General features: G+C 36.5%; 4 protein-coding genes and 1 long non-coding RNA gene across 15 annotated transcripts in view; 3 read left to right on the top strand and 2 right to left on the bottom strand.

Annotated features, from left to right (window-relative positions):
- The window catches only part of LOC105431174 (dual specificity protein phosphatase 22-B), an 18,799-nt gene extending 18,634 nt beyond the window's left edge, over positions 1-165 (bottom strand). Inside the window, exon 1 of one of the 2 annotated variants that reach the window (XM_089074650.1) lies at positions 7-165. The gene's annotated coding sequence lies outside the window, so the exon portion shown is untranslated. Of the gene's footprint in view, positions 1-2 lie in introns of both variants that reach the window. The other variant, XM_089074651.1, reaches the window with a different exon arrangement.
- The window catches only part of LOC148937097 (uncharacterized), a 2,940-nt gene extending 159 nt beyond the window's left edge, over positions 1-2,781 (top strand). The window contains exon 2 of the long non-coding RNA XR_016138755.1: positions 111-2,781. This is a non-coding gene — a long non-coding RNA (uncharacterized LOC148937097). The remainder of the gene's footprint in view (positions 1-110) is intronic.
- Positions 2,177-7,516, bottom strand: LOC105430854 (transmembrane protein 42). 3 transcript variants are annotated; one of them, XM_011644608.2, is made up of 4 exons: positions 7,377-7,516; positions 4,916-5,063; positions 4,367-4,513; positions 2,177-2,537 (listed from the first exon to the last, which is right to left on the bottom strand). In XM_011644608.2, exons 2-4 carry the CDS (start codon positions 5,033-5,035, stop codon positions 2,388-2,390), a joined length of 417 nt encoding a protein of 138 aa, XP_011642910.2. In that variant the 5' UTR covers positions 5,036-5,063; positions 7,377-7,516; the 3' UTR covers positions 2,177-2,387. The 3 variants fall into 3 exon arrangements, with proteins under 3 accessions (XP_011642910.2, XP_011642917.2, XP_011642901.2); XM_011644615.2 differs by having other exon boundaries at positions 7,347-7,485; XM_011644599.2 differs by lacking the exon at positions 7,377-7,516 and having other exon boundaries at positions 4,916-5,603.
- On the top strand, positions 6,341-14,950 carry MYPT-75D (Myosin phosphatase targeting subunit 75D). Of its 6 annotated transcripts, none has more exons than XM_089074646.1 (10): positions 6,341-7,154; positions 8,477-8,616; positions 8,868-9,131; positions 9,245-9,547; positions 9,629-9,771; positions 9,865-9,990; positions 10,174-10,249; positions 10,316-10,533; positions 10,629-10,794; positions 13,097-14,950. In XM_089074646.1, the coding sequence occupies exons 2-10, from the start codon at positions 8,547-8,549 to the stop codon at positions 13,417-13,419; spliced, it is 1,689 nt and encodes a 562-aa protein (XP_088930772.1). In that variant the 5' UTR covers positions 6,341-7,154; positions 8,477-8,546; the 3' UTR covers positions 13,420-14,950. The 6 variants fall into 6 exon arrangements, with proteins under 6 accessions (XP_088930772.1, XP_011642873.1, XP_088930771.1 ...); XM_089074645.1 differs by lacking the exon at positions 6,341-7,154 and adding an exon at positions 7,522-7,663; XM_025219263.2 differs by lacking the exon at positions 6,341-7,154 and adding an exon at positions 7,522-7,663 and having other exon boundaries at positions 13,100-14,950.
- A 2,445-nt stretch (positions 14,951-17,395) lies between these two features.
- MsrA (methionine sulfoxide reductase A) lies at positions 17,396-21,607 on the top strand. 3 transcript variants are annotated; one of them, XM_011644669.3, is made up of 5 exons: positions 17,396-17,576; positions 19,381-19,539; positions 19,638-19,758; positions 19,952-20,088; positions 20,468-21,607. In XM_011644669.3, the coding sequence occupies exons 2-5, from the start codon at positions 19,382-19,384 to the stop codon at positions 20,703-20,705; spliced, it is 654 nt and encodes a 217-aa protein (XP_011642971.2). In that variant the 5' UTR covers positions 17,396-17,576; position 19,381; the 3' UTR covers positions 20,706-21,607. The 3 variants fall into 3 exon arrangements, with proteins under 3 accessions (XP_011642971.2, XP_011642964.2, XP_011642956.2); XM_011644662.2 differs by having other exon boundaries at positions 17,400-17,576; positions 19,378-19,539; XM_011644654.3 differs by lacking the exon at positions 17,396-17,576 and having other exon boundaries at positions 18,758-19,539.
- Positions 21,608-21,868: the final 261 nt, after the last annotated feature.

Consider the following 21,868-nt stretch of genomic DNA (forward strand, 5'->3'; position numbering starts at 1 on the left):
ACCCACCGAGCACGAGGCTGGAGACACGAGCGTCTGGAGCCGCGACAGTGACAACAAGCAGGGAAACTCATACCACCCTTGCTCTCCTGTTTTCTTTCTCTTTCTCGTAGGAGTCGACGCGGACTTCCTGGCGTATGCCCAACGTCGTCGTTCTCACTCCGTCTGCGGGAATCTGCGTCCCGTTCAAATTCATTGCCATGAGGTGGGCGAGGATGAAGGTGGAAATCTCCTAACAGATTTGTCGCGATGGGATGGGAAGGGGCAGATCACGCGGTGGGGGTTGGCAGGACCGAATTAAAACAACTCGGATCCTTGAGATGAAAAGAAATCCTCGCTAATCTCGATTTTGAATTCCAAGGAGCTCATCAAGAATTTTCTCGATTCTATAAAAATACTTTATATCAAGTGTAATCAAATTTTAGCCAAATTTAAGCCGTGATTATACGAGTAAAAAATTTATATTAAAAAAAAAAAAGAGAAAGAAAAGTCTTTTCTGCGAGTCTTAGAGTTTCCTCTGCTATAAAATCAGCAATTTTCTTCGTTTGACCAACGAGAGCTGAAACTTCTCATCGTGATATCTCGCAATCGAGAAGATAACCATACGCATTTCGCAATAGCGGCGTCGGAGGGGGATAATCCGCCCCTGAGGGTGAAAACGACGGGAACGTCGGCGTCAGCGTCGGGGCAAACTCGCGCAGAAGCCGCTCGATAAAGACCATTCTCATCCCCCCCCCGCCTCCCTCCTGTTCCCCTCATCCCTCGACCCTGCCCTACAAACGAGAAATCTGGTGTAGTAGGACTCGCACACTAGGCTACGCTTGCGTCGTGGCCGTAGCGTCGCGTGGGGAGACACAACGCGATCCTGAATGGGCCTGCATCTCGCCGAGATGTGTTGCCGATGAGGCTGGCGCGTTCTTTCCGCTCCCGCGCGGTACAGCGCCACGAAGCAGCGAAGGGGGTGGCGTCGGATGCGAGCGAAAAATGAGATATATCTCAGCTAGCTCATTTTCCTCATTTACTTTACGTGTAGAGTATATTTCATTTTCTACTACTCGATATTTACTCTTTGATACTTACGCTTCGTTAGTCAACGGTGGAATGCGATATTTCCCCCATCAGTTCGTGCCAACGAATTGATGACGATGAATCGAAGGGAAACGTTGACAACGGGGGGACCCGCGTGGAAAAGCCGACGGCTCTCAATTTCGCATCGAAATTTGCATGCATTTCACATTTGATATCATTCTGATAACTCCCGATACCCGCGAGCGAATTAACGTCAACGGGGATCGATTCGTCCCGATACCCGTTATAGCCTGTTATCAGACACCGCTTATTCATTCGCGGTAGGTATATTTACATCCCGGGACGCAAATACATCCGTCTTCATTATGCGTTACATCGATGCTTGAGGACGTCACGGACGTAACGTAATAATAGCGATGTATAATTTGCTCGCTGCGCGCTAATTTCGCCTCGTTAATGCGTCAATGTGGAACGTCACTCGACGCCTCGAACGGGGAAAAGCATCGTGCTAGAGTGCTTTAAGGAATGGAAGAGAAACGTGTATTTTCCTCGTCTCTCCGTTTCATCGACATTCCTCTTATCCAACGTAGGCATGGAGATCCACTTTGCTGTTACTAAACAGATGCAGCTCGAGAGACAAGTAGATTTTTTTGGAGACCTACTTTAACTTGGCATAAAATTCTACAGAATCAACATATATAAAAATATGAACGTATTAAGTTAATCATAAAAAGAAAATATTTTTCTTACATTACGATCTAAAGAACAGTCTGTTATTTTTACTTTTCGTTTATTAGATTTTTCCATGCTTTGTTCAAAATGAATTAAATCTTTTTTTAAACTAAAATAATTTTAAAATATAAGAAGGAAAAATATTTGTAAAATATTTGTCTCTCTTTTATGCCTGAGAGATTATTTTCATTTTCTGCGCCGAATAAATTTTAGTCTGCTGCATTCATTTCGATCTAATAATATGATATATATTATCAGATATATATATATATATATATATATATATATATATGTATATATATATATATATATATACACACATATTATATGTCATTCCATGTTAGGCAATTACATGGATGAATTGAACTACGCTTCAAAATTATATTCAGTTTACGTAGAAAATTATAAATAGAAGAAATAAAAACGTGAAACACTTTATTTACAATAAAGCATATATTAATATTTTATTTTATATATTAGACATTTATACTTATCATTCATAGTAACAAAATTTCCGGCATAAAGACAATAAATATCTGTGATGTCAATACAAAAATGGAAATAATCGTATCGTTGCAATATCGCCGTAGTCTCATTCTTGCTCTTAATATAAAAGCGACCGTTGTCAGTTATTGATGTTTCAATTTTTCTTTGATGGCGGAAACGTCCTTTTCAGCGGGAACATAGCAGATGAGCATCAAGCCGAAGAGTACCAAGAAAGTTCCGCACCACCAGGTCAATGAAGTGGATTCGTTAAATACGACGAAACCTACAAAAGCCTTCAACGAAAACGAGAGATAATTATAAAATAAGAATTTTATAATAATACGATCGAGACATCTAACATCCCATTGTGATAAACTTTTGTGCAAATATAATATTTAAATATGATATTTAAATTTCACATTTTTGTAAAAGCGAAAAAAATATAAAAATTACATATATTTATACTGTATATTATGTTTCCTCTTAACGTATTACATTGAATTTCTTTCCTGTAAAAATATAAACTTTTGAAATTTTCTCTTTCGTTAAAATTATTTCTGATGTTAAAAATGTCAAATGTTGAAAATCGATATAATCGGCACGTGTTTGACATAAGTAATATATATATAGGACTATCTAGACATAGATATATAAATCTATGCATCCTTATTTCTCGAGGATTATATCAATCGACATTTGCAAATTTAAAACACCTGTATCCCCGCAAACCCTTTATCCTTAATCTTGTGAATATTTAACTTCCACGCCAACACAATACTGTAAGAATTAGACGATCGTAAACGGTCATGAAAGAGATTCGGATTATAAACATCTAAGTGTCGGTCCACAATAAGTATTTAATCTTTAAACCGTAAGAAATTGACCAATTATAATCGAATATGAAAAGAATAATCGACTATGATTGGTCAATTTCTTACGACTTAAAGATTAAATACCTATTGTGGACCGACACTAAGACGATCTTAAATATAAGAACTGACTACGAACATCGCCCTAAGCGTCTTGGTAGTAAGCGAGGGATTCCGAGTTCAAATCCAGTCGGTCTCCGTTTATTTTTTCGAATCTAATAAATATCTTTCAATACAGTATCGTTTTACTAGCTATCACGCAAACGAAATTAAATCAATTTTTGAGGAATTGCAAAGAAAGATTCCATCGCAACGTGTAAAATTTTATTTCTACGTCTCTGGTCGTTTCGGACTTAACGGACTAACGAGATTACATAAAGCTTTACTAATATTTGACGTAAAGATAGATAATTATCACAAAGGGAGAAATGAAAAGAGAGAATAGAATCATTCGCGAGATGATGGATGTAATTACTTCTATTGGGATAATAATTCTGGCTTGCATTTCCCAGCGTATAATGTACCGTTATCGAGATTGTGTTTCAATAGCATGTATCATATCGTAGAGTTCTTGTTCAATCGCCACGTACCTGTGCGCATATAATTGCTATGACCGCATTGTGCACACTCGCGGAATTGCGTCTAGTTTGCGAAACAACTTTCACTCTTTGCAAACCGACTCTCGGAAACATATCGGACCGTTGGCTACGAATAATTGCCGACGGACAAATACCCTTTCGCAGAATTACTTTCCTTTGCCATTTCATCTCGTTACGTTTATCAGAAGTTTCTCAGAAAAGAAAAAAATTTGATCCAATGCTTGACGACGATTTAAGTCTCTTCCATGATAAGTACGATGGATGGATCTCTATCGTGACGTACCTTAATTTCAGATTCCCTAATTACGGAAAGTTTTTCCCCCGAGAAAAGCCATCGTTCATATAATGTCATAATTTTCTAATTTTCAATTTCATCACATATCTTTATAAATCACGAATGAAAATCCTGTTAAAGTGTAAAAGTCTCTTGAAATTTTAATTGTAAAACAGTATTCAGAATTATTCTGAACCTTAATTCTCAAAAAGTTTTCTTTTCTGATAACTTTAAAATTGCTTGTCGAAACTTTGAGATTTTTATTTAAACAAAAACTGAATTCGAGTTCTCGTCGAGGAAGATTTGTGGAGATTATGAGTTGAAGCTTTGCGTTATACAAAAACATTATTTATGAGAAATAATAAGATTTAACAACTCACTGAACAAACATAGCTTGTGGCTGAACTGGCGATCGTTATCGGCAAAGAAGATCCGCTACCGTGAAGCGCTTTGACAAAAAATGTGCATCCCACGGTGTTGCATATGATCATACAGACGAGAAGCACTCCTTTTAGAAGTAACGACAACTACAATAGAAAAAATAAACTTCGTAACTTGTAAATATTACGTCGCTTTATCTCATTATTTATTATTAATTAAAAATCTCTAACGTTTAATTCTTTTTCTATTTCCCAATTTTTCAATCATACGTCATTTATCTAATAAATATTTATCATATAATTTATTACATAATTTACATAATTTATTACATATTTTGTATAAAAATAATAATGTATTAATAACAATAATTTGTAAAAAAAATAAAATAGAATATAAGTTATCATAAACACATTGCAGATAATAATAACCAAAATTAATAAATTATTAATTTTTTTCTTTCGGAATTTTTTTCTCTCTAAAATTATTAGGGAAGTCTGTTAATAATACCTCGTCTTTTTACTGGAGATTCGAAATTGCCGCTAACTCACCAATGACGATGCGTCAGCGCCACCGGCGAGCTTGCCCAGAAGACTGCCGCCGGTAGCAAAAATACCGGCGAAGACCGCGAGATGCGCTCCGCCGCTGGCACCATCGTCGCGTCCTTCCATATCGGTAGACAGGTGAACGTACCTGAACCTGATAGATATTCGGGTGTTGGCGACGGGGTGACGTTGGCGAGATCGGCGCGAGGACGGCCGCGGTCCAAGGTCGTTCGTGGCTCGCGACACTCAGATTAGAGAACACGCGGTGAGCGGCGCCGTGCCGCCGCAAGAGCGATAAGATTCGCTATTCTTATCGACTCCAATCAGGATCGGGGAAACACGAACTCGATATCGAACACGATCGTACAGCGACACGGTCGCGAATGACGGTCGGTGAGTCATCGGGACATGCGCTTCGAATGTTTTTCGTATGTTTTCCGACGATGACGCGCGGACCCGACGTTCGAATCGATCGTGATTTAAATGTTATTTTTGTGTCCACGATGCTAGAAATCGATCCGAGATCTCGGATGGAAAGTATTTGATCGAATTATTCAAAAACGCAATTGATCAATTCTCTTTCCGTCCGAGATCTCGGATCGATTTCTAACATCGTGGATACAAGACTTTACAAACAGGAGAAAAGAATTCTCCGATTTTTGTACATATCTCCGCCTCGTTATCGTGGCGGAGATTTAATAAATTAACTTTAGTCTCGGATTAAAAAATTTTCCTTCTTTAATTCTAAGAATGAAAAAGCGATAAATAGAGCGAATTAAACCGAGATTACGGTTTAATCTAAATTGGGATAAAAAATGGACATATGTCATGTTCAAATCTCGGTCTCTTTCGATTGAATTTTGAATATGACTTTGGATTAATGGACGGATTTTTATGCACTCGATAAAGGATACGAGAGTGGGAATATTCTTCATTTCCATTCGTATCGTGTGTGTAGATGATAAAGAAAAATGGATTTGGACATTTTCAATATACGACTCGAATGCCAAATGATGTATGTTTTATGGAAATGTGGTTGCGAAGGAAAAAAAGGATAGAAACCGTTTGACATTATCACACGTTATCATGCGCATATGACAATACAATTCTCGCAACACTGATGTCACGCACTCGTGACAGCGATAATTTCTCTGCAATCAAGTTGTCCGCGCGCCGTTAAAAAATGGTATTACCAAATCGAGAGCGAGAAACTCTGCTCAAAACGGCACGGATCTAAAAATTCAGAATGAATGATCGTCGAAATATTTTAAAGTTAAAAAAAAAATCGGTTCCCAAATCGGTTCAGGGAACCCAGTTGAATCCAGCGGAGCGCGACCGATTCTCGCGCTTCGTCGATCAGCCTCGTCCGGGGCTGATCCTCTCGAGAATCCGCGAGAGCCTGACGAGGGAACGGACGGCCTCGCTTATCGACCGGCTGGGCGCATAAATACAGAACGGTTATGCAATAACGTTATTCGCGGGCGAGGCGGAAGTGGTGCAGCACGAGTATCGAGCCGATCGGCGGGCGCCGCCGCGCGTTCGCCGATCGTCGGGGGGCGAACGAGTGCGCTCGCGCGCGCATCCGTCCCGTTGTTCGCGATTCGAGCGTGTTCGTACGAGCTGAAGCGAGCCACGGGAGCCCGCTCGGTTTCGGTCGCGCGGTGGAGAGTGGCGTGCGACGAGGCCAGGCGAGCGCTGGCGAGACGGGCCGAGGCGAGGCAAGGCAAGGCGAGGCGAGGTGTGCGCGGGCGCGATCTCTCGCAAGGTAGTTTAAAAATGGCGACCGACAGGTAGACGTTTCCGCGGCTGTGCACGCGCTGGCAGGCACGGGGAACGGCGCGCGAGCGTATTTTCGCCACCGGCCGACACATACACACAGCGCGTACCCGTCCCCTCGCGAGAAACGGTATAAAAACGCGCGCACATACGTACGCACGCACGCACGCACGCACACACGCACACAACATCGAGCGCCGAGAAATCGCGCTCGCTCACTCGCGGATTATGCCGTAAATTAACGTTCGCGGTAGCTCGGCGCGAAGTTGCGCGAGCAGCGACAGGAGTGAATGAGCCGTCCCGCCGCCGTGCGTTCGCGTTCGAATCCTCGATCCTCCGAGCGTCCTCGCCGTCCCCGCCGTCCCCGCCGTCGCTCGTTACATTCCGTTGGCGCGATCGCGAGTGTGGAGAAAATAGGGGGAGAAGGAAAGCGGACCACTGCCGCGTGTCGGATCGCGCGTTTGCATACGTAAGTAAAAATGAAATTTAAAAAAAAAAAAAAGAGGAGACAAACGCCTCTCCCTCCCCTCCCATTGATTTTCGGCATGTCGCTCGATCGCGCTGATTCTCAATTCCTATCTCGTCCTCGTCCCCTCCTTCCCGAGAATATCCTCCGTCCGTCTCTCTCTCTCTCTCTCTCTCTCTCTTCCTCCTTTCTCACCGTTCCCGTGAGATCCTGCGCGATACGTACCGCGCGTCCTGGCCTTGATCGCGCGATGGCTTTCGGTACCCTGTTTCGGTGCCGAGCGATATAATTGGCAGGAAGTAAAGTCCATCTCACGCGGCGACGTGGATCACGCGCCGAACGCAATTCGCGTTTCCGAAATCGCCCCGAACGCAAGCGAGGCGGCACGAGGCAGGAGGGTGCGATGTATCCCCGCGGGACACGGAACGTTACTCTGCCGTTCACGGCCTTTCCACGGTGATTGCGTGCAAACTAACGTGCAACCAGACGTCAGAATCGATGAGCGATCAGCAGCAAGTATCTCCTCTGTGGTTGTTACGTGCCTGCTGTTTTTTGTGTCACTAGACTTGAGAGTTGAGAAATCACTCGACGACGTATTGGAGGAATCGAGTACTCCTATCTGTTGTCCTATCTATTCTCTAGAAGAAAACATACATCTTTATCTCGATATTATTCTTTTTCGTTCATGATTCACGATTAGTTTGTCTCTTCTTTTTCTTCTTTTTTTTTTCTTTTTTTTTTTTTTGGAGGAGGAGGAATATGTATGATTTTTGTGTTTATTTTTGGGACTTGTGTGTTGGGCTTTTTTTTTATAAATTATCTCTGAGATGTGAAACTTGTATGCCGTGGTAAGGTTGGAAAGTCTAAATATGTACATTCCTGATGGCATGTAATGACGCAGTATATTACTTGAGATTAAGGATAGAATTTATTACAGATGTGTGTAGTAATATAGTCTATATACCTACTAAAGATTTTCATTACGTTGCATCTGACCGAAGTGAAAATGTATATAGGTTTCAGCGATTTATTCCTGTTTGACATGTTATCGTTTTTTTCTACAAGATACTTGTTTAAAGTACTGTCAAGGTAGATGAACTGGTCTTAATTTCTCTTCAGTTTTATTAATAGAAAGTGGAGATACGACAATCTGCAATCGAGTTTTAAAAAAAACACATGCCAGAGCGTTATGTCATTGTTACGAATCGCAGAAAGCTTTTTTGTCAGCTTGCACGAACATCTGTGCAAATATACGTTTACTTACCTAAGTATTTGATAAGTTTGAGGGAGCAAACCTGGTTAAAATATGCTATCATTTCTGCCAGATAACTCAGGAGGGATCAGTTAAGTTGCGTATGCATTATTGAAATAAGTGAAAATCTCAATTACGCCAGAATGACGTCCGGTGTTTATCGAAAAATTTTAAATTATCTGAAAGTGAGATCTTGGCTTTCTAAGCATAAAGGTAAAACTGTCGGGTTTACATTATTTTTTCACTATACAGTGTTTTCATTCAGTGTTCTCACAAATATGGTTAATAGAAATAAAGATAAACAACAATTGATAAATTTATTCTACATGTGCATACGTTTATTCTGGAAAACAAATTACTTTGCTCTCTTGACATGATCGAAATATATGTGAATATGTGTGTACAAATAAAATACGCAAAATGCTGAATATATTTACATTCGGTGTTTTCTTTTTTATAAATAGGTAAATATACCTGCAAACATTACAAATACATAACAATGGAACACTCAGAGTTAGTAGCGGAAATGGTACATGTTGAAAGACTGACCACGCAAGAACGACTGCACCTGGCGCGTCATCGTAGACTTCAACAATTAAAAGTATGGAGGCAACGTGAGAAAGAATGGTTACGACATCAAACTAGGCATACAAGTAATAAACGTCATATATACTTTAGTGACAGTGTTATGTTATTAGAAGCTGCTGCGAGAAACGATATTGATGAAGGTAAGAAATTTTATGCATAATTTGAAACACACACACACACACACACACACACATATATATATATAAAATATATTTGTGTCAATACATTACATCATCAATATTTATATCTCCAGTAAGAAGGCTCTTGAAAAAGGGAGTAAATCCCGATTCGACAAATGAAGATGGTTTGACAGCATTACATCAGTGTTGCATAGATGATAATGAAGAAATGATGAAACTACTTATTGAATTTGGTGCTAACGTGAACGCGGAAGATAGTGAGAAATGGACACCATTACACGCTGCTGCTACGTGTGGCCACTTACATTTAGTCAAATATCTTATTGCCAGAGGTGCAAATTTGTTAGCTGTTAATGCCGATGGTAATATGCCGTACGACATTTGTGAAGACGAAAAAACGTTGGATTGTATCGAAGGTAATAGATTTTATTAAGTTTTTTCAACATATAAGGCAATTAATAATATGATATTAATATAAACTATGTTTTATAATGCAGGGGAGATGGCAAGACGAGGAGTTACTCAAGAATTAATAGATGAAACAAGAGCTTCAACCGAGGTTCAAATGTTACGCGATTTACAAAAGATTGCTTCTTTAGGAGGTGATCTTGAATACAAGGATCATCAAGGTGCTACACCTGTATGTATTGCTTTTGTATTTGTTGATTTGGAAAAAAAAAGATTTTTAAATTATTTCCATTTTCATGACTATATGTCACAATTTTGATTACAGCTTCATATAGCAGCCGCAAATGGATACTTAAGAGTCGTGGAATTTCTTCTGGACCAACATGTTTCAACAGATGTAGAAGATAATGACAAGTGGCAACCAGTTCATGCAGCTGCATGTTGGGGACATGTAAGTTTAAATAGTCTCTCTTCTTATTTATATAAGCACAAATTATAAAATTATTATAAATGTACTTATCAAAAACAGCATCTCTGTTTTCATATCCTTTTATATAACAGTTATAATTTTTTTATCGTTTAAATATTGAGTTATGTATAATTTTATATGATATATTGAATATATATATTACAGTTGGAAGTACTTGAATTATTGGTGCAAAATGGAGCAGATCTAAATGCAAAAAATAAACATGATGAAACTCCCGCGGGTAAGATTCACCAATTGATTTATATTTTCCATTCTCTATATTTTAATATGCTTATTCGTTATATAGATATTTGCGAAGATCCAGAAATTAGGGAGAGGATAGTGGAATTGAAAACAGAACAGGAAAGTAAACGACTTCGGGAAGCGCAAGGACGTAGAGTACGCAGATCGCAAAGCATAAACACACGGACACAAAGTGTACGTCGAACATCTATTCGAGATAAAGTTCTCACTACGAAAAAGGATGCCCAAGAAGAAACTCGCTTGAGATTACAAGCGCAACAGGTACAACGAAAACTTAAAAAATTAAAAATGTTTTACATATTTCCCGTTCTCTTAATATAAATTAAGAGCTGTTAACATGATATATTTTTTTCTAGACATATGTTAGCGCTCCTACACCTAGTATTCCGCCATTGGAAAACAGTACACAGGAAGTAGGGGACCATGAGACTGATTCCGGCGCGCTGACTTCAGCGGTGCGGAAAGGTCCCGAAGGAAAAGATAACGAGTCTTTTCTTCACGAAGATGTTGATAAAGATTCAGGTACATTCCAAATGTATTCTTGCTTGCATTGGTTGTGGTTCAGTAGACTATTGTGGTAAATGGTAGCTTTGCGCGAAGAGATTTCCAAAAATATGTACCTCGATCGTGTGATTTAAGAATTGCACATATATGCGTTGTACATCATCATGTTCATTTATAATTCATAACGTCCAAAAGTAGAAACAGGAAAATTAACGCGAGTGTAAAATATGGAAAAATGTATAGCTTTATATATATGCATTAAGTCATATATTTATTAAAAATGATATAAAATTATTGTAGCGAAAGAAGAAGAGAAAATAATGATTATTATAGAACGATTATAAATGCTATCGGGAGAGCGAACAGAGTTTCCTGTTAAATCTGACAAGAACTCACGCGTCTTTATATTTTTATACATTAATAAACAAAATTATTTATATATACATTAACAGAAGATGACATGAATAGTCCTGATAGATCAAATAGTCCCAAATATATTAATTATATAGATATCTGCTAATTATAAAATCCCATAAATGTACTCTGTTAAACTCATTGTGTTAGCTGTCGATTATTTACCAGCTTTTTCTTTTTTTTCACTACTGCGTGCTCCTGAATAATTGCGAGGTTAGTTTTCTACGTCACTTTTCTATTTCTTTAATTATTACATTTCACGATCTGTACGATGCATTTAATTGCGTTATCTTTTCCGTATCATATACACATTACATCTTTTCCGTATCGTATACACATTACACATATACACTGCGCCAGAAGTTATCTGCTCATGGTGTACGTAAAATATCTACGTGTGCTGCGCATATACCATGCATTTTTCTCTCTGAAAGTTGTTCTTCACGTTAAGACGCACACACACGTACACATTTCGCTTTGTATTCATATCGAATCTCTTTGGTAAGGCCTAAGTGGTATTGGCTTCCTTAGCGTATCTTTGTGGGCCGTTTTAGCAAAGCTTGAGCGGCCACTTGAGCGCAAGATAGAATAATAATCAAACGGATGTGGTATTTATTATAGGTATGCCGAATTGTTTCTGTAATTTCTTACATAAACTGGAGCCTAATCGATTTAGAGAACTTATATACATATATATCATGCTAGTAGGACGCACACAATAAGTAGAATCGACAAATATATTATTCTACATTCTTTGTACGTATTGTACTGTGCGCAAGTTTTCTCTAGAATACAAATATACAGGACGATTCTTGATTATGTTTTATAGGGATGAAATGTGATTTGAAAAAACAAAAAAAAAGGATATTAGCATATATATAATTAAGAATCGCCCTATATATATATTTAGATAACTATTTGATAAATTTTTTGCCGGTTAATGTGCCCGTAGTATAACGGGCGGATTTTGAGCCTAAAGCATGACCTAAGGTTGATCGCAGCTCTACGAATTTTTATATATACCTGTCGTCAAAATCTTACACTTATTAAAAATCGATAGCGAGCTCTCTGCTAATCGGCCTCGCATCCATTGTATCACGTTGGAGAGTGTAATGAGAAATCACTCTTCTCCACTATTGAAATAGTCAATTCGAAAAATAAAAAGAAAAACATATCAGATACAGCAAAAACGAGCCATTGATGGACACAAATTGCCAATGGATCCTTATATTTTCGTTTTTTAGACGACAACAGTGCTCGATCTATGAAACGTTTTAAAATTATCACTCTGTGATTTTCCATTCGATGATAGATTACAATCGATATGATAACGCGCGAGTACAGGTAGATCGATCGTTCGTAGTGGCTATTGAAACGTTGAAGAAATTTCATTGTAGCAAAAAATGCGAAGGACATACAGATATAATATAGCCGTTAAATATCGCTCTTGTTCCTTGTAACGTAACAGCCGTGTTTATCATATTCTTTTTCTATCTATCTCTCTCTTTCTCTCTCTCTCTCTCTCTCTCTCTCTCTCTCTCTGTCTCTCACTCTCTTGTGTATCCATTGGTTTTGCTTGCGTAAAACGCAATTGTTGAATATCATTTAGTAACAATATAACTGTACGCACCGATGTGCATATGATGGTCCTTCTTGGTGCAATGTTTCCGAAACGCTTGTTGCTGAAAGCATGTCAGGCTTGGCGCATGAAACTCATAGTTGACACTTGGTTCTTTTCTCCTCTTTTTTTTTTGTTTTTTTTTTTTTTTTAAATTGTGATCAGTGCGTATAAGGATAGAAAATGGGGTTGAGGTGGAGGGGCGGAAAAGTGGCGGTCGCGTCGATCGAAAAGTCGGCACGCTTGACGTGGGAGTGGCACATTGGATTTACGTATTTGCCTAAACAGCAGTGACAGGGCCTGACCCGTCAGTCGGCAGCCAGCAGCAATCGCCGATTTATTCTACGGAAGCCGACACCAATGGCAAGATCAACATACACGTGTCGGTTGTTTTCGTGAAATCCTTGTCGGATTTGAAGAAGAAACGGGCACAGAATCGGCACATATCCACTGGCTCCTTAGACGCGAATGGGAACGGCATCCCGATGCCGGTCTCGTCCATCTCCAATTCCGATCTCAGCACCGACGATTTCACGCAGCGCTTCACTGGGAACACCAGTGAAATCGTGAGCGATAATCATTCGGAGAAGAGCTGCTGCACCGTCATGTAACGCGCTAACTTATGTACTTGCGTAACAATCTCGCCTCTTTCGACCTTGTCCGCTGTTGCGTACAGTTGGAACCCATTGGAATCCTTGCGTTTCGCACGTGAACGAAAATGTTATATATATCTCTGAGTATTCTTTCAAGACTCAACGCTGCGTTCTTACACATTTGCAATTTTTCGAGTCGTTTAATATTTATGAGCGATATTTTTTTATTACATATACATAAATTTTCTTAACGCATAGCGACACGCATTGTGTACATCATAAATAATATCCCGCGGGGACTCGTATCGACAGCTTTAAAATCAAAACGATTGTCGCGTTTTGATGTCGCGCAGACGGCATGTACTTAAATCGTAACGAAACGTTTTCTCTGCGATTGTTACGTGCATCGTAGAGCGCTTGAACCAAGATTGGTACCAAGAACACCTTGTTACGATGATTACTTAGAACGTGTACTTACACATTTGTAGAAAATATAATTGCATTTTCAGATTGTTTACAATTATCCAGCGCCTAAAAGCGTTCAAGTATTGTACAGATTATTATTTTATTTATTGTTATATAGCAAAAGGAAATGTATAGAGACAACTAGTGGAGTAAGAGATATGTGTTGCAATTCGTAGATATTGTCTAGATTCGAGATTTTCTAGTATCTCCGCAGACAGGTATAAGACTATCCAAATATCTTCCAATGTTTTTTATGAGACTCTAGCTGTAAGGAGATTGAGTGAAAACTGTTTTTTATATCGATTTAAAGATTATTTGTAAATTTTGATATGTGGTATTTATCTATCTATGTATTATAGACTTCACTTGAATTCCTCGTTCCGCATTTAGCAAGTCATACATCGCTGATTTACGATTTTATATTTGTGTTACGCCTCTAACAACGTGTGAGGCGTTCGAGTTTAATTCGATACTCGTGCCGGAAATGTCCAAGATATACAATTTTACTTCTTTCTCTTTTTTTTTTTTTTTTTTGGTTTTGTAACGTTTATGTACCTTCTCCGTGTAACGAGGGAGAGTTCCAGTAAATCAAAATGAAATGCCAGATAATAAGAAACTCTATTCGAAATCACGCGTATGTGCAGGATGTATGTAAAAATAAATAATCTATCCTGCCGAACGGTCATATTTTTTGTACACTTTCTCTCAAACTAACATCCAAATTAGAAATACGAAAAGAGATCTTTGAAGGAAGTAAATAGTACAAATAAACGCTCATACATTCCTCCGCGATGCACAATAAGCGTTGCCAAACTCTATACGGCCTCCGACCGGTCGTATGACTCCTTCCGCGCGTCTTGCAATTGCGTTAATTATAAAATTTCTTATAACGTCGCCGATTATTCCAATTAAAAAGTACGTAGCGCACGTGCGATTGTTCACGTATAATTTGATTGCGAATGTCTATGGCGAAAGTTGATTTCAATGGCTGTATTTCAAATGAATTTATGTGACGTCTACCACCTGTTTATATTATATTGTAATATAGTAATATTATATAAAAATAAAATTACTGTATATGTTATCTTTCTCTCTTGTATCTTGTATTTATATGTTATCTATTTTATATATCACATCTTGATATTGCATAATCCGCAAAAATAGTTTTATCAAATTTTAATATTCTCGATTTGATATTTAGGAATATTAATTCATTTGGCAAATTGCTACATATGATTTAAAAATTGCAAAAACGTAAATAAAGAATAACATTCTTAATAGAGAACTGATGGATGATTTTGTGAATTATGTTACTTAATATTTATTTACATAAAAAAGTCTAGAGTTTATTGATAAACTTCCTCTCCCGCAGTTTATATATTAAAATATAATATTTATACTATTACAGCATATAATTATTCTCAAAAACGATTTCGCTGATTTCAGTAATATTATTTCTATGAATCATTTCAAGAAAATTGTTATCAGCATGAAAATGCGAACTCTGCTTGTGTTAACACTAAACAAATAACAGAGGTCAGGAACTGAGTAGTGACTGATAATGGCTCTATGATGATAGTCATGGTGATATGAACATCTGTGATGGCTTAGTAGCTAGAGGAGAAAGATTACATCAGTCGGCTGCCAATTGAGAACTGATTTAATCAAGTGTGCAAGCGTAAGTTTCTTCTGATGCAACCACGACGCTTTATTGAGCCTCATTAGTGTTACCAATTGGCAACAAGAGCGCGATGTTAAATGTCGAGTTTTATTCGTTCTTATTCGTGTTTTAAATTTATTCTTGGCGTCTTCATTTTTATAGATAATCATTTGCGTAATTTCGCCACCTGTAAAAATAAACCGCCTCCTCCGGTCGGAAAAAAGATTATCTATAAACTATTCAAGATAATTTCACGATATCTCTTGATATCGCCATATTCATTACCCGCGATGCAAATCTTTTAATTAAAAAGGTTTTTGTATCAAAATAATTGTATCTATATTATTGTTTATATTATAGAAACATTTGCTTCTTTAAAATCTTCAATATTTATCGAGTAATCTTGTATCAGGATTAATCCTCAATAATAAATAAAAAACTATCTATATAATCTATAATAAATCCATTGAAAGATTGATACATAATCTATATATATTTTTTTTTAATAATTTTCCGGCAAACTCGATATCATTTAAATAATCACATTAATTAAACATGCGCTTTATCGATTCGTGCATTCATATTTTATACATCATCTGAATTATATGATACCAAACTAAGTCACTTTTAAATCTTTGGATGATATTATTTACTTTTACTTTCCCTTAATAGCCGAATTAAAAATTTAATGATAATGCAAATCTGAATACATTCACATTTAAATTAATAGAGAAATATTGTTCTGTATTGATTTATTTAATTTCTTTTTTATATTATTCCCGTTTCTATCATTATGTACTATTTATTTTGCATGATTTACGATATATACGAAGAACCAAAAGAGAATGTAACATTCTTTAGTCAGTAGCTGTATTAGAAATCACAGTGTAGCGGCCTCGATCAAAGATGTACAATAGTTACGGGGTCAATAGCGTCGGATAATCATATTCCGGATGAAACATAATAAATTCATGTCACGTAACATCAGACAGCAAGTTTGTGATTAAACATTCTCTTTTCATTGGCAGAATACATATACAGACATTATGAGATGAGATGGCAAGAAGCTATTAAAGGTCATTTTTATTTATTATTTTATATCTATTTAAAATACAATTTTTATTCTGAAAGAAATATTAGTAAATCAATGAATAAATCCCATTGATGAACAAAAATTGTGAATGTAATTTTAATTAAAATTGTGAAAATATAAAAGATTTAGATATATTTAAGAAAGCAATACTAGAGAGATATTCGCAATATTGCTTATCTTTAACCGCACAAAAACTTATCCAGTAAGATATTTTATTTTGACAATAAATATCTGTCTTCTTTTCGGCTTTCTTTATAATTTCCTTGATTTTAAAATTAGCTTTTGACACATTAATAAAAGAAATCTTCGCTTCAAAATAATGAGCAATTTTAATAAAAATAAAGAAATTGTTTGGAAAAGTTATTAAATTTTTGATATATTTTATATACGATATATGTGTTACATTATATATATATATATATATATCATACATAATATAATGTAATATGTTTCGTAAGAAGCGGCAAGTCATAGTGACTTATAGTTACAGTCACGGTCACTTTTTTTTTGTTTTGCCCCTTCCGGATGAAAGGGTTTTTTGTGTCTTCAACCGTCCTAGGGTTATATGACATAATCCCTTGTTTCGTTCGCAGGTTAATAGGCTTTTGATGTTATTCAAAAATTTTTATTATTCTTTTGTTCCGGGGTACACACAATGAGAGAAATATAGATCTATTCAGGTCTAAACGTGCGAGCGAATCGTACGGCCGAATCTAATACGAGGTGGGAGAACGAAGAAGAATCGATGCGGCGGGGAGAGACCTACGTTCGGAGTACATAAAAACTGAATACTGCCTGTGAGACACCGCAGTCAGTTTTGCTCCAGTTCCACTAGCACTTTACCATCTCGGGAAGAACCGTCGCCGTATACATTAGCGTGCCCGATCAATCACACAGTTAGAAAAAAAATCACTGTTTGAGCGTACCAGTCGAGCACACTCGAGTTCATCAATCGAGGTAAAGGACGAAATTCCTGAGATTCTGCAAACTTAACTAGCTTGATATAATATGAAAAGATATAAATAAGATTTTTTATCAATTTACATAACGAATATTTTTAAATTCTTTCGTTACGCTCTCACGAATTTTGTACTTGTTCGAAATTTCAGCCAAGATCCTAAAAACTTGTTAATTTCTCGATACGTTCATCTAAAAAGTATCTCAAAAATGTCTAAGATATTTTTTCAAAATGTCATATTTATCAAATGTAAATTAAATTTAATCTTGATTTACTTACCTTTAAAACTTAGAGAAAGATAAAGAGTAGATTAAACTGACATTCAAGTTAATTTACATTGGTCGAAATGAATATTCAAAGTAATCTTTTCATGTTATGGAACTCATAAAGAATTTGGAGAATGAAACGTAACATCAAGGACAAGGACTTCTTCGTTCTTACGATTTAACTTCATGTTAAATACGATCTTGAATGTGAGATTAAATCGAATCTCAAAATCATCTTAAATATAAAATTCAATTTTAAATATTTCATTTTTAGATTTTTCTTAAATTTCCTTCAAACTGCGATTGAAATGTGATACAAGATTTCTGTTTACGATATTAGCACTCGCATTACAAATATAAATAATTTAAGCAAAAGTGTAGAATATAAATATATAGCGAAATAACATATTACACATTTCACATTTTAATAGCATGCTTATTCGTCGTCATTTATTTAGACGTCATTTTAACGATAAATAACGTTAGATTGCTACCTAAGATGTTTCAGCTGGTTTTTGTCAGTTTACAAATTTGCATCAATCAAGGGCACATCCAGGAAGTATCCAGAAAGTATTCAAATCTCACCAAAACTTAAAGAAAAAAGTTAAGGTTATGATTTATAAAATCTAATATTTTTCTTATTCAAAATCAAAAACAAGGAGACTTATTCTAAGCTCCAAAAAAATAATCTATTACAACGCAAATTGTTTTTTTGGATTAAAAAATTGCTGTATTATTAGAATTGATAAACTCTCCTTCTGAAAAATTCTCGAAATACTTCCGCGTTATCAACTCAAGCTATTTCAACGACTTAACGACTAGGCATAGACCGACCGATCGAAAATCAGTTGAAAATCAGCTTAAAAATGAAGATTTAGATCCGTTAACCTATCGATATTATCGAAGAAGCTCGTCGTGATCCGATATCAGATATCCAGGTTCGAAAAGTTTTACACTTCCAATTCAAGCACGCCGAAATTCATATCGCTCGACCTCGATATTCCGCGATCAGTTAATCAATCAATTAATCGATCGTCCGGAATCGGCCTTCGCTGACCTTCGTTCCCTCTGGCACGTGCGCCCCACGCGATGCACCGACCGCTGACACCGCGATGCCACCGCCTCCCCGACGATCTCGCAATCATAGACATTCGGGCGCGCGTAACCGACACGCGTGTCCCCCTCTCCCTCTCGCTCGTCCGCCCTTCTATCTATCTATCCGTCCGTCCGCCACCTCTCGCGCGATCTCCGTCTCCGTCCTCCGTCTCGGGCCGATACCGCTCGTCCGCGATACCGGTTTAACGCATGCCACCGTGGAAGTATCACAGACCACGGAGTCGAGTCCGTGAAAGAGTGGGCGGTGTGTCAAGCGAGAACCTGAATCGTCAAGGATGTCGCGATCATGTCGCGTAATCACCACCGTTATGCTACCATACCTGATTCGCGCCATTCTCGCAGACAATTGCTCCATTTCGTCGTACCAGTGCGGTCTCACGTGTCCGATTTTCGAGCGTAACAATGTCTGTCCGTACAGCAGAATGCCGGGCCAACTGGAGGAGGTCAAAGGGAAGCGTGCCACCTTCGGCATGGGCTGCTTCTGGGCGGGAGATTCCCTCTTCGGAGCACTGCCTGGCGTCATCAGGACCTGCGTCGGTTATGCCGGTGGCACCAAGGAGTCTCCGGTGTATAAAAATATGTGAGTCTTTTCCCCATTATTGCCGGTAACTGCATTCTTGCGGTTTTTGAAAGTTTGTAAGATTCTATTTGACATATTCTTTATTCTTTTGCTTACAGGGGAGATCATACAGAGGTTATCGATATTGAATATGATCCAGAACTAGTGTCTTATTCATACTTGTTGAGCTTATTTTGGAACAATCACGAGTATGGTCTAACAACGAAGATTAAGAGACAGGTATTTTGTTAAAATATATCAATTTATATTTGATTGTATCATTTCCAATAAAAGAAAATGGTGATGTTAGAAAAGATAAATTTAATCTTTATAGATTATAACATGGTAATAATTTAGTATGTTTACATAAATAATTAATGTAATCTATGTTTCGTTTCTGTATTAAAATACTAAATGTTAATTCAATTTACAGTATATGTCATTGATTTTATATCATGATGAAGAACAAAGGTTGCTGGCTGAAAAATCTCGTGAGCAAGAACAGAGGAAGCGTGGAGAAGTCTTTATCACGGAAATTAAGAAGTTTACTAAGTTCTATCCAGCCGAAGAGTAAGTGATGTTTTATTGCCATTTTATTTATTATATGTATTCATATATTTAATTATTCTTATTATCAGTAAAATTTAATTTTTTGGAGTGTTTCAATGTCAACATTTATATCAGCTTATCTAGATTGCTGATAATATAAATGTATTATCATTAAAAATACAAGTATATATTATATAACGTGACTATAGTTATGTAAAATATATGATAATTGTAACATATTATAAAATGGATAATTTATTATAATTTCATAACTTTAAATATATTTTTATTTTATATAACAGATAAAATCATATTAATAAGTAAAGATAATAATAAAATGTCTTGTGCAGGATAACATATGTTCAATTTAGTTAAATGAAATTAACATATGTGTTTCTAGTTATCACCAGAAATATCGCCTACAGAGTCATCCGTGGTTGATCGAGACAATGGGTTTCACCACACCAGAACTTTTGCGTACTTCTCCGTTGGCAGCCAAATTGAACGGCTATATAGCAGGCGCGGGCACCCTTGAACAATTCGAGAGGGAATTGCCAAATTTAGGATTAAATGAGAAGGCGGCGCAATATTTAACAAAGTACATTATCAAGAATCAGGGAAATGGTTTATACTGCTAGCAAATCTAGGAAAAATAAAAAATATTTTACTATAATAGACGTAGGCTGGGCATATTTGATTTCTTCACAAGAAGAGAGCCGCACGACACAGCCTGATACATATACTGAATATTACAAATATTTGGAATGTTTTTACTTGGATACTTCTTATATCAAGTCATTTGTAACATTCTCTGTAGTCGTAATATGTGAAGTATGCCATAATTCATGTTCGCGCGCGATCTTAATTTCAGTAGCATGCTCGCTGATTGATTTGAAGTCGATTTTTTTTCTTAACTGAAACGTAAAGCTGTTTTCCAAGTTATATAAATTCCCAGGGGATACCAAGGAAATTTAATTAATTTTTGCTACAAAGAGATTGTTTTTATATGTTTTACATTAGTTAGAAAAAAGTGCGACAATAGCTCTTACAAATTGTAATGTCAAAAGTATTTGCTCTATAAAATTAATAGAAATGTGACAAAAGATTTATCAAATTTTGTTATCAGTAATAAAGCAGAATCTTCAAATCTGTATTATATTATTCAGAATATATATATTTGAATTTTTATTACAAAATTATAAAAATCACGATAATATTTTTTTCTTTTTATTTTCATAAGCATGCAAGAATCGACTTCAATTATATGTAGAGTTATTACCTCGTGCCTTTCTCGCGCGGATATCAAATTCTACTAAATTTTATTACGAAAAGATTTTAGTATAAAAAAGAATGTTTCCGCGCTAAAGTTGTTAATGTTACAACAGATAATGTTAAATATAGAAAAAAATGTATTTTATACAAAATAACATTTGTTTTATATATATATATATATATATATATATATATATATATATATGTGTGTGTGTATTTCACTCAGAATTATATATTAATATAATAAAAATATTCTTTTTTTAAATAAGTTTCTAATAACTTTTTTCGACTTTTATCCTCAACGGCGTATACAAATATTTTACAGTCAAACTTTTCTTTTTCTATGTCTTTCATATTCTTTTTCAATATTTTTTTATTTTTTCATTCTGTGATAAATAAAAGTCAAAACTTCATAATCAAGAAGGAAAGATTGAATTTAAAAGGCTCGAATGTACTTAGTAGTTAATTTTCAATAATTCCTTTCTAATGTTTCAATAAATCATACAAATGATTCGAAACAAATCCTTGA

This window comes from Pogonomyrmex barbatus, unplaced genomic scaffold (assembly GCF_055798465.1).
Source record: "Pogonomyrmex barbatus isolate J1 unplaced genomic scaffold, ASM5579846v1 scaffold17, whole genome shotgun sequence".
In the NCBI taxonomy this organism is placed as follows: Eukaryota; Metazoa; Arthropoda; class Insecta; order Hymenoptera; family Formicidae; genus Pogonomyrmex; species Pogonomyrmex barbatus.

Coding starts and splice junctions, on each gene's coding strand:
- MsrA (XM_011644654.3), top strand. CDS start 19,235: ATGTCGCGATCATGTCGCGTAATCACCACCGTTATGCTACCATACCTG. Junction 19,540..19,637: donor TCTCCGGTGTATAAAAATAT/GTGAGTCTTTTC, acceptor TTTTGCTTACAG/GGGAGATCATACAGAGGTTA. Junction 20,089..20,467: donor AAGTTCTATCCAGCCGAAGA/GTAAGTGATGTT, acceptor ATGTGTTTCTAG/TTATCACCAGAAATATCGCC.
- LOC105430854 (XM_011644608.2), bottom strand. CDS start 5,035: ATGGAAGGACGCGACGATGGTGCCAGCGGCGGAGCGCATCTCGCGGTC. Junction 4,514..4,915: donor GCGCTGACGCATCGTCATTG/GTGAGTTAGCGG, acceptor TTTCTATTGTAG/TTGTCGTTACTTCTAAAAGG. Junction 2,538..4,366: donor CCACAAGCTATGTTTGTTCA/GTGAGTTGTTAA, acceptor TTTTCGTTGAAG/GCTTTTGTAGGTTTCGTCGT.
- MYPT-75D (XM_089074646.1), top strand. CDS start 8,547: ATGACGTCCGGTGTTTATCGAAAAATTTTAAATTATCTGAAAGTGAGA. Junction 8,617..8,867: donor TTGGCTTTCTAAGCATAAAG/GTAAAACTGTCG, acceptor TTTTATAAATAG/GTAAATATACCTGCAAACAT. Junction 10,250..10,315: donor ACATGATGAAACTCCCGCGG/GTAAGATTCACC, acceptor TTCGTTATATAG/ATATTTGCGAAGATCCAGAA.